General features: G+C 41.4%; 1 protein-coding gene across 5 annotated transcripts in view; it reads left to right on the top strand.

The window, feature by feature from the left end:
* Window positions 1-12,231, top strand: part of DGKB (diacylglycerol kinase beta) — an 849,394-nt gene that overhangs the window by 410,669 nt on the left and 426,494 nt on the right. The window contains exon 1 of one of the 5 annotated variants that reach the window (XM_068235099.1): window positions 4,306-4,347. The exons of the other annotated variants lie outside the window; for them this stretch is intronic. Coding sequence (XP_068091200.1) covers window positions 4,315-4,347 — 33 coding nt within the window. The 5' untranslated portion in view covers window positions 4,306-4,314. Of the gene's footprint in view, window positions 1-4,305; window positions 4,348-12,231 lie in introns of those variants that run through there. 5 annotated transcript variants of the gene reach the window in all.

Here is a 12,231-nt window from a genome sequence, read left to right as displayed (position 1 = left end):
ATTGTGTTTTATTGAGCAAGAAAAACACGACCTGGCCAGGAAGTCATTTGAGAGGCTAAATTCTATTAGTTTTCTCGATTTTATTCATAACCAACAACAGACATACTGTTACTCTGTTACAGAATAATTAACAAGACGTATTCCACTATTAGAGACTTCAAAATTTAATACAAGCCATTGTATTCTCTAGCAAAAAAAAAAAACAAAACAAGATTTTTCTTTTCATTTCATTATTTTTGTTTTTATTAGTACCAGAATCATTGTTGGTGACAACAGAGAACGGAGGGGTGATGGATGTGTGTGTCGTGTGTGTTCTTCTGTAGCTACAATGCGATTTCTGCTTAAAGAGGCCCTGCAGTGACATATAGCAGAATGCAGTAAAGTGGCACGGTAGTGACATATAGCAGAATGCAGTAAAGAGGCCCTGTAGTGACATATAGCAGAATGCAGTAAAGAGGCCCTGTAGTGACATATAGCAGAATACAGAAAAGAGGTCCAGAAGTGATATACAGTGATGTGAAAAACGATTTGCCCCCTTCCTGATTTCTTATTCTTTTGCATGTTTGTCACACTTAAATGTTTCTGCTCATCAAAAACCGTTAACTATTAGTCAAAGATAACATAATTGAACACAAAATGCAGTTTTAAATGATGGTTTTTATTATTTAGTGAGAAAAAAAACGCAAAACCTACATGGCCCTGTGTGAAAAAGAAATTGCCCCCTGAGCCTAATAACTGGTTGGACCACCCTTAGCAGCAATAACTGCAATCAAGTGTTTGAGATAACTTGCAACGAGTCTTTTACAGCACTCTGGAGGAATTTTGGCCCACTCATCTTTGCAGAATTGTTGTAATTCAGCTTTATTTGGGGGTTTTCTAGCATGAACCGCCTTTTTAAGGTCATGCCACAACATCTCAATAGGATTCAGGTCAGGACTTTGACTAGGCCACTCCAAAGTCTTCATTTTGTTTTTCTTCAGCCATTCAGAGGTGGATTTGCTGGTGTGTTTTGGGTCATTGTCCTGCTGCAGCACCCAAGATCGCTTCAGCTTGAGTTGACGAACAGATGGCCGGACATTCTCCTTCAGGATTTTTTGGTAGACAGTAGAATTCATGGTTCCATCTATCACAGCAAGCCTTCCAGGTCCTGAAGCAGCAAAACAACCCCAGACCATCACACTACCACCACCATATTTTACTGTTGGTATGATGTTCTTTTTCTGAAATGCTGTGTTACTTCTACGCCAGATGTAACGGGACACGCACCTTCCAAAAAGTTCAACTTTTGTCTCGTTGGTCCACAAGGTATTTTCCCAAAAGTCTTGGCAATCATTGAGATGTTTTTTAGCAAAATTGAGACGAGCCTTAATGTTCTTTTTGCTTAAAAGTGGTTTGCGCCTTGGATATCTGCCATGCAGGCCGTTTTTGCCCAGTCTCTTTCTTATGGTGGAGTCGTGAACACTGACCTTAATTGAGGCAAGTGAGGCCTGCAGTTCTTTAGATGTTTTCCTGGGGTCTTTTGTGGGCTCTCGGATGAGTTTTCTCTGCACTCTTGGGGTAATTTTGGTCGGCCGGCCACTCCTGGGAAGGTTCATCACTGTTCCATGTTTTTGCCATTTGTGGAAAATGGCTCTCACTGTGGTTCGCTGGAGTCCCAAAGCTTTAGAAATGGCTTTATAACCTTTACCAGACTGATAGATCTCAATTACTTTTGTTCTCATTTGTTCCTGAATTTCTTTGGATCTTGGCGTGATGTCTAGCTTTTGAGGTGCTTTTGGTCTACTTCTCTGTGTCAAATAGCTCCTATTTAAGTGATTTCTTGATTGAAACAGGTGTGGCAGTAATCAGGCCTGGGGGTGACTACAGAAATTGAACTCAGGTGTGATAAACCACAGTTATTTTTTAATAAGGGGGGGGGCAATCACTTTTTCACACAGGGCCATGTAGATTTTGAGTTTTTTTTCTCACTAAATAATAAAAACCATCATTTAAAACTGCATTTTGTGTTCAATTATGTTATCTTTGACTAATAGTTAACAGTTTTTGATGAGCAGAAACATTTAAGTGTGACAAACATGCAAAAGAATAAGAAATCAGGAAGGGTGCAAATAGTTTTTCACATCACTGTATAGCAGAATGCAGTAAAGAGGCCCTGCAGTGACATATAGCAGAATACAGTAAAGAGGCCCTGTAGCGACATACAGCAGATTGCAGTAAAAAGGCCCTGTAGTGACATATAACAGAATGCCGTAAAGAGGCCCTGTAGTGACATATAGTAGAATGCAGTGAAGAGGCCCTGTAGTGACATATAGCAGAATGCAGTAAGGAGGCCCTGTAGTGACATACAGTAGAATGCAGTAAAGAGGCCCTGTAGTGACATATAGCAGAATGCAGTAATGAGGCCCTGTAGTGACATATAGCAGAATGCAGTAAAGAGGCCCTGTAGTGACATATAGCAGAATGCAGTAAAGAGGCCCTGTAGTGACATATAGCAGAATGCAGTAAAGAGGCCCTGTAGTGACATATAGTAGAATGCAGTAAAGAGGCCCTGTAGTGACTTATAGCAGAATGCAGTAAAGAGGCCCTGTAGTGACATATAGCAGAATGCAGTAAAGAGGCCCTGTAGTGACATATAGCAGAATGCAGTAAAGAGGCCCTGTAGTGACATGTAGCAGAATGCAGTAAAGAGGCCCTGTAGTGACATATAGTAAAATGCAGTAAAGAGGCCCTGTAGTGACATATAGCAGAATGCAGTAAAGAGGCCCTGTAGTGACATATAGTAGAATACAGTAAATTATTTGGGACACCCATATTTACGGCAATTTTCCTGGTTTCAGCATCAGAAATACTTCCTTTATCTATATATTGTTGTATACTGCTGTGTAGGCATGCCCTCCCAGTGATGTTTAGGCTAGGCTGTTTATCTATCCTAGGCGTAACTAGAGGGGAGCAGCTTCTGCGACCGCAGGGGGGCCCAGAGCTGTAAGGGGGGCCCCAACTACTACATCCTTCAGATCCAAATTCTACCAGGAGCGCCATTGCTAACAAGGGAAGAGATACCCAGGAGTGTGTACAATCCCGTGGGAGGACTGTGATGATACGTTTATCTTACAAATGTTATCAGGAATCAACTCACCTGCAATCAGCCTGAAGAGAGTAGCAGACTATGGGTTTCACACTGACACATGACGCATGCTCCGCCCACTGAGATATGATGCGTGTACTGCCCACTGACACATGACGCATGCACCGCCCACTGACACGTAACGCATGCACCGCCCACTGACACGTAACGCATGCACCGCCCACTTTTTTACTATATCCAGATCCAGCATCACATAGGGGTCAAAAACATGTCTACCATAACAGAAGTTTTATTATATCAGAGCTTACTATACCAGTGTTGCTCCCATAGACTTATAATGGAGATTGGCCGGGACCTGGAGAGGTAGTTTACTATTCCCGACTTGTTTATAATGAGATTACACTGTAACAGTTTTAATTTATAATAATAATAATCTATACATGGCATTTATAACGGCTAGGATCATGCTATCCTTCATTACATTCTTGTTTACTTGCTTGAGAAAGCATTTTATAGTCTGCTTTATGCCTTCTGTGAGCGATCTGACATCAGTACATGTGCAAGTTTCCTTCTACCAGCAGAGGGAGCTAGAATACTATTTTTCACAGATTCCTTCCACGAAATAGCTGGTGCGAGAGTTTGGCATCTGCCCTTTTCAAGATATTTTATTTTTTCCCTTATCAGAAAATAAAGTAATTTAATTAAATACATCAGACAATAAATTGTCATCTGAATCTGTCTTGCTGTTTCTTTCCTTTGTAATTAATATAATATTTATAAAGTTTAATTACTAATGCTTAATTAGTGTTACGATGAGGGCAAATTAATCGGAGTTTATGGGCCACCACGTTTCTTTGAACCACTGGAGTTACAGCCGCAAACTTCATTGGAAATGAAACAAGTTACATTATTACTAATACTATTTAAAGGGAAACGCCAGACATGTCTTTTCTTTTGGAATAATAATAATAGTAATAATAATAACAATAATAGTAATAATAATAATGTATTATTATTATTATTATTATTATTATTATTATTTTGGTATTAGAAGTTGGATTATTTGTCTGTATTTAATTCTTAAATAATTTTTTTACATGATGTAACCTAACCTTACAGCTGACTAGGCTTGGAGAGAAACTTGCTGCCTGCTATAGCTGTCACATGATCAACGGATATTCCCTTTCCTTCCTTTAAATATACCGGTATTTACTGCAAAAACTACAGACATGAAATGCACAGGGACTTCGCGCATTGCTAATGTATGTAAATTTAATATCACATACATATGAAAAAACAATGGAATTTCAAATCCGCAGATGTTTAAATGTAGCATGCCAGTATATATTATTATTTTTATTATTATTATTATTATTTAGTAGTTATATAGCGCCAACATCTTCTGCAGTGCTGTACAGAGTATATAGTCTTGTCAGCTATCCCTCAGAGTGGTTCACAATGTAACACTACCACAGTCATATGTCTATGTATGTATCAGGAAGTGTATGCATCGCAGTCTAGGCTAGGGCCAATTTTTTGGGGGAAGCCAATTAACTTATCTGTATGTTTTTGGGATGTGAGAGGGACCAGAGTGCCTGGAGGAAACCCACGTAGACACAGGTACACACAAACTCCGTGCAGATAAATTCATTGTTGCAAGGCAGGAGTGCTACTGCTAACCACTACACCACCATACTGCCTGTATGTGTGTGTGTGTGTATATATATATATATATATATATATATATATATATATATATATATATATGTACAATCCCTTTACCTTTCAAACAATTTAACCACTTCAGGACCATAGGACCCCCTTACCCCCGTAATCAGGCTATTTTTTACAATTTAGGGCTCTGCAGCTTTAGAGAGGAGCTGCCAGCCATACAGTAGATAGATACTTGCCCTACTTACATAACAGATGTATTGCACTGTCCACGTTTTGATTGTAGTGATTTGGCTACAGTCAAAAAAAGAAAATCCTTCTTAGCATTTCCCATTTTAAGAGTAGCTATTTTTAAGCCAATTCTGATGTCATTTCCTCCCCTAGTCTCCTCTGCCGGATTTGCCCGCCCTTCACTATAGAAAGTGCATTATCTCACCACGAGAAATATTGGCCAATCAGAGAGGAACAGAGGTGTGGGAGGGGAAACAGGAGGGAAAAAGGGTTCAGCCAATCAGGCTGCATTACTTAGCCTGCAACTGCCCTGCAACTTCCTTTTTGTGTAGCAGAGCCAGCTTAGCACACATATGAATCTTCCCCCCCCCCCCCCCCCCCCTTTCTTCCCACAAACAGAGCTTTCTATTGGTGGGCTCTGATCACTGCTGCAGTGTTGATCTATTTCTTTATTTGTGTTGTTTTTTTAAAAATAAATTTGTGTATTTTTTTCCTCCCTCCCCCCCACCAGCCAATGACAGCAATCGGCTCTCAAAAGCATCAACCGATGAAAGCCGATGGCTCCTGAGCCTCTCTAGGGGACAGCCAAATGACACGGCTGTCCCCAGTACAGCGCGGCCGTAGATCGCATCGCTGTACAATGTATATAGATGCCGTCTAACAGTCTAATAGCAGCGATGGCCACCGGTAGTGGAGCTGCATTATTCAATCAAAGATGTGCGCTCGATTCCCTGCAAAACCCCGCCTCAGGACTTGACGCCTTTCCGCATTAGGCGGTCCTAGTTGCCACCCTCCCGACACCAATCAGCGTTAGGCGGTCAGGAGGGGGTTAAATTGCCTGACTGCCCTGCTGATCTACTGCTTCTTATAGCCATAGGCCCTGAACAAGCATGCAGACCAGATACTGTCTGAAGTGTGACTGGATTAGCTGCATGCTTGTTCAGGGTTGGGACTCAGGCACTACTGATGCCAGAAGATCAACAGGAGGACAGCCAACTAGTAAATAGGAGATACATATAGCAGGCTCCGTATACCTGTAACTTCAGGTGCCCTTTAAATACAAAGGTTACATCTGCTGCGTGGCAACGCCAAAGAGACAGCACAGTACACCGCCTGCAGGTAGGCAAGAGTAATAAAAGGGCCATCTCCAGTCTGGATGAGGCCACCTGCTGGTGGGCCATGGAAATTCAAGGCAAGGAAGTCCAACGCTGCCACCAGCCGTCAGAAAGTATCTGCACTGAGTTTGTATCTTCTACTTGTATCTGTGTGTTTCCTCCGGGCATTCCAGTTTCCTCCCACATCACAAAAAGAGATACATTAATTGGCTTCCCTCTAAAAAAAATGTTGTCCTATGCTATAATGGACATAGGACTTTGATAGGGAGTGCATTCCCCTTCCCCCGTATAAGTAGCTAGATGTGCTCCCATTATCTTCACTCACCCCCCCCCCCCCTCCCCATACAGGCAGGAGATGTCCCTCAGTATTGGGTAGGTTCTTACAATAGGGAGCAGATGTGGTCCCCTCACCAGTATAAGGTGCCAGCTGTGCCCCTGGCATTAAGTTGCCCCCCCCTCCCCCCATATAGGCAGCAGATGTGCCTCTATCATTAAACAATTTCCACCAGTATAGGTAGCGGATATACCCCCCATGCAGAGGCGAGGTTACCTCTAGGCGTCCGGCGATGGTGACTCTATCAGCCAAGCGTACAGCTGTAGCGATATAGGGGACCTGTATCTAGGGACGGATTTGTACTTTTCACCACCCAAGGCCACTGTCACCAGTCGCCCCCCTTCAGTGTAGGTAGCCAGATGATCTCTCCCCCTTCCCCTCTAGTATAGGTAGCCTGATGACCCCACCCCCTCAAGTATAGGCAGCTAGGTGACTCCCTTAATCCCTCCCTTTCCTACTCCCACCTTTCAGTATAGGTAGCCAACTCGCCTTCACACCGCAGTCATCATCAGTGTCACCTCTCCGCTCTTCTCCAGCACAGACGCTTCCTCTTCCCCTCTGTCTCCATCAGCCACAGCTGTACATCTGTCCCTCCAACCAGCATATTTCAATGGTAACTTGCCGGCATGTTACCAGGGAGTCAGATGGGAAGAGGAAGCTTCTACATTGGAGACGAGTGGAGATGTGAGCGACTGGCGGCTGCTATTCCAAATCTTCCGCTTGTAACTTTGCAATGCTGCCCAAATCCATAGCCGCCGGCCACAACGCCAACGTGCAGAGAGAGCGGGGCTGGTGGCAGCAGAGTATCGTGGTCAGGCGCTCGCCCGATCTTCCGGCACTGCAGCATTTGCAAGCCTGCAAATGCTGCACCAGTTTAGCCTGCTGCTTTGGTGCCCTTACTCCTGTGGTGCCCTAGGTCATGGCCTTGGCCTAAATCCGGCCCTGCCTGTATCGCTACAGCATCGTCTCTTCTCATGTAAGACCTGGACAGCAAGCTGGTAGAGAACCCTCATCGCTGGACAGTGAGAGGTGAGTAACATTTTACCGCAGGCAGGGGGCAGCACTCAGGGCTGACTATGTGACACTCACTCAGGTCAAAGGCCATAATAAAAATGTATGCAAAAACAGAGACATCTCTATCCTACATTCTGTCAAATTCACTCTACTGGCTAGTCGTTCCAGTCATCCCTTGCTGTGATGGGGGTGGAGAATCCCTGGCTGCACACAGACATGTTTTTGTGGAGGCGGAGCTTTGCGGATGTCTAGGGGCCGAGCTGTGTGGTGGTGGAGCCTCAAGGAGCACAGGCCAAAGGAGCATATTTAGCCACTTAATGACAACCTGATGTATAAAAACGTCCTGCTAGAGCCTCTTAATGGGTCCAGGATGTTTTTATAAGTCAGACAGTGCTGCTGCTGCTGGGCACGTCCCCGCACGTGCACGTGAAAATAGTGAAAACAAAAACCCACCATTGAAAAAATACACTTCATTTCCAAATAATATATTGTCACCATACTTTGTACTAGGGACATAATTAAAACCTTGTGATAACCAGAACAAATAGGCAGATAAAATGTGTGGGTTTTATGTGTGGTAGCATTGTTTATATTAAAACTATAGGGGATGAAATTGGAGAAATAGTGTATTTTTTCATTTTTTCCTTATGTTTCCCTTTAACATGCATAGAAAATAAAGTAATTACTGAAAACAAATATCAACCCCAAAAAGCCCAATTGGTGGTGAAAAAAACAAGATATAGATCATTTCATTGTGATTAGTAGTGATTAACCTTTTCGGGACCGGCCGCCTAACCCCCTTTAAGGACCAGGCATTTTGCGGTGGGGGGGGTGCGCGTTTCGGGGGGGGGGGTCAGGCGGCCGGATCCCCTCTGTGGCTGGCTGTGCAGTGTCTCATTAGACATAGACATTAGACTATGACTATGGTGGGATTAGATTGTGAGCTCCTCTGAGGACAGTCAGTGACATGACTATGTACTCTGTAAAGTGCTGCAGAAGGTCACTCCATAGTGCTCCTGATATAAATCAATAGAGTTTCAAAGCATACTCACAGGTTCTCAAAATGAGTAACAAGGGCTCCTCTTTGGTGCAGCTAATTACTTATGCAAGAGAGAGAGAATAGAGTCATGTTTAAAAAAATATGCTTACAGTCATCAATAAAAATTAATTCTATTTATAATGAAGAAATCCTTTTTTAACAATATTAAATTCTGGGGGGAAAAAATTGTGCAGTGTGTGCAGTGTTAATATATGTTTTTAGCAGTGCCAACCCCCTACTCTGCCCCCCAGAAAGTAGATTTAGGGAGGAGGGTCAGAAATAAGTCAGCGCTGAATCTGCTGATATCTGCTGCATCATCCTTGTTTATTTTGCCGAAGCCATGCTTTTCCGGGTGAGTATGACGGCAGCACAGGCTACCGAGGCAGATCTCACATCTCCTAATAAATGTCATCTTTATTGCCATCTCCCCGATTCCAGTAACATTTTAATTTATTCATACTGATTGAATAAATGTACATTTGGACTGGTTTCTTAATGAGGGCACGTTTAGTGGAAAAGGTTCTACATCATCCTGATATCCTGCGGGTAATTAGATCCTAATTATATGGTGAGAAAAGGACTCCATAACTCAGGGCCAGCAATTGTTCATTGGACCCAATTAAGCGTTACGGGCAGATAATAAAAGTTCATGACGAGATTGACTGTCAGTCAATTTAAAGATCTTTATGGCCTTCGAAGATCGGCGCGAGACGAGTACGTCGAGGCCCCTAACCAGGTTAAGAGCTGCCCTGTTTGCTGTTAAGTGGCCGGGGGAATAAATTACGATAGCTGGGCTGCTGATGAAATACGCTCACCGGTCTCACGCTCTCTTACTGGAAGAGAAGACGGACAAAACACAAGCGATCTGCCTTTATATCATCAGTAGGTAATTGTGCCGGGACACGACTGGTCACATCGGGGTCCAAGCCAAATGTAATTGTGACAACCGCAAAGAGATTCCCGAGGGCTCTTTTTAGGGTCATGAGGTTAACCTGTATTTTAATGTGTATGACAACCAACACACAGCCTCACAGGCCTAATGAGTTGTGACATTTGGAAGTAGCAATGTGCAAAATGAAAGCATCTACGACCAATCAATTACTAGACTGAAAATGGCTTTTGATTTTTTAGTCCGCAGTATTTCCCCATGCAATCTTTTAACCATTCAGGAGGGTTCAATGATTAGGGACACTCATTCCAAGTTTGTGGAGTTGAAATTTCCGCATTAAAGATCGGAAATTGACATTTTTGGATCGGAATTTGGAAATTGGAAATCCGATTTACCGCAACTCGGTAATTTTAGCCAAATCACAGAACGTGGAAGCAGTGGACCAATCAAAGAATGCAGAATGTTTCTGCAAAAATTAGATCGCCACGGTAATTATAGACCAATCGCAAGATTGATTTTCTAATTTTCTGATTCCTGTTTTTCCAATTTTCCTACTTTTTTTGTGATTTTTCACATTTTGTATGTAAAAAAATGACTCATAAAATTACTCCTTGAAAATTGAACAAATGGAAGATTGGAAAATTGGAAAAACAGAAATTGGCATTAGTGGAAAATGGAATTTCCGTGGAATCGGAGATGGACATTTCTAACCACCCCTACCAATGATCGCCTCCTGAGTCCTGACCTGCACTGGAGAAGCCAATTGGATTATGTCTCCCACTTCTAAATTGTGCATATTTGCAAATTATATGCATAGCAAATGTGGCTTTGTTCATATTATCATGAAATTTAGGGAAATTCTGACCTTGATCCACAACAGATGTCTGGTGTTTGGAATAAATAGCCCTAGGCCCGGTTCACATCTGTGTTTGCCAAAGGAACTGGCCGTACGGTTCCGTTGTCCATTCCGCTGACCTTGATCCACAACAGATGTCTGGTGTTTAAAATAAATAGGCCTAGGCCCGGTTCACATCTGTGTTTGCCAAAGGAATCGGCCGTACGGTTCCGTTGTCCGTTCCGCTGAATTTTCTGTATGTTTTGCTCTGCGGAACGGAAACGGAAGGTTTTGCAGCTACATAGGAATAAATAGAAAACTGACAGTTTACAGCACACTGGCTGTAAAAACTGACAGTTTTCCCTGATGGCCGGATCCGTACGTCCAGCACCGCAAAAAAACACAGATATGAACCGGTCCTTATTTCTTCTCCGGCAACCATGCTGAGAGTTCAAATTTACAGTTAAAAGGTATTTGTTGGTGCGCTTTGTGGGGTGAACATGAGCAGTGGTTGAACGTTGGAATAATCACCAGGATTCTCTATCTAGATACTGTAGATATCAGTAGTTATGATAGTTACGATGATCAAGGAAGAGTTGGCACAAGGAAAGTTAGGTTTTAGCTCAGTATTAGGACCAGGTTAGTAACAGTTTAGTAAGGCTTAATCACACTTTAAAGAGCATTAAAGAGGTACACATTAGTGTTTGGTTCAAGTGAAAGACAGTGATGAGCGAAAATGGCAAAAAATTTTTGCATTAATTTTCGTAAAAATAATTTTAAATTCGATTTTTAAATGAAAATGCCATCGGAAATAAGTTTTGTTACTTTTTGCAGTTTTTCATGGTAAAGACATGTTTTTCACGTTTTTTGCAGCAAAAATATAGATTTTTTTTACATTTTCACGAAAACACGAAAACACAAAAATGCTATTTATTTTCAAGAAAAAAATTTCAAATTCGAAAATGGCATTTTCTGTGCGAAAACAACTTTGATGAAAAATCTGAAACAACACTGATGAATGATCACAGTCCCTGTTAAAGTGACACTAAAGCAAAACTAAACTTATTTGATAATTATTTGTATGTGTAACACGGATAATTCATAGAATATTTGTAGCAAAGAAAAGAGTTTTTATTTTAATTTTCAGTTATATAGCTTTATTTATTACATTGCATCATTCTGTGATATTTGCAATTTAGAAACCACACTCTGTATTTTAAACTATGAAACAGAGCAGAGCTAATGACTCTTTGAACTTTCCTGCAGTAAAACCTTATCTGAAGCTGTGTCTTTCTGCAAAACAGGACTGATGAGTTCCACTAAGTTGGTCAAGCAGAGAAGCTCTTTTGCAAATATAACAACTCAAGTGTTGTAACTCTTCCTGTACTGGAAAACAACATGAGACTTTTTTCTTTGCAACTAATGTTCTATTTCTTAGCTGTACCACACATACAATTCCTTCTCTCATACGTTTATTTTCGGTTCAGATTTGCTTTAACCATTTCAGCCGATTGGACGTGACTGTCACATCCAAAAGGCTGCTGCTGTGCTGCTGCGCTCCCCTTCATTGATCTAAGTCCTTGGTAGAAAAACCAACAGCTTCTTATCAGAAGCCCGGTCTTTCTGAAAAAAAAATCCTGTCCTTCTTATACTTTCTGTAAGCGAGAGTGCTCACTTATGGAAAAACAAAAAAATCACTGTGGCCATCTTGTGGCCAAATTATAAAACTACATACACATACATTTTTTTTTTCTTATAAAAAAAACACAATAAATTAAATTTAAAATTAACTGTTTACCTCCCACACCCAAAAAAATACCCAAATAAAAATTTGAATTAAAAAAAAAAAAATAAAATAAAAAAATTACAATTTAAAAAAACAAACAAAAACAAAACCTAAATAGTTACCTAAGGGTCTGAACTTTTTAATATGCATGTCAAGAGGGTATATAACTATTATATATATATTTTAAATTATAAGCTTGTAAATAATGATGGATGTAAAACTAAAAAAATGC

Source organism: Hyperolius riggenbachi, chromosome 5 (assembly GCF_040937935.1).
Source record: "Hyperolius riggenbachi isolate aHypRig1 chromosome 5, aHypRig1.pri, whole genome shotgun sequence".
NCBI classification, from domain to species: domain Eukaryota; kingdom Metazoa; phylum Chordata; class Amphibia; order Anura; family Hyperoliidae; genus Hyperolius; species Hyperolius riggenbachi.
Note: the sequence above shows the minus strand (reverse complement) of the source record. Positions and strands in the feature narration are given on the sequence as shown.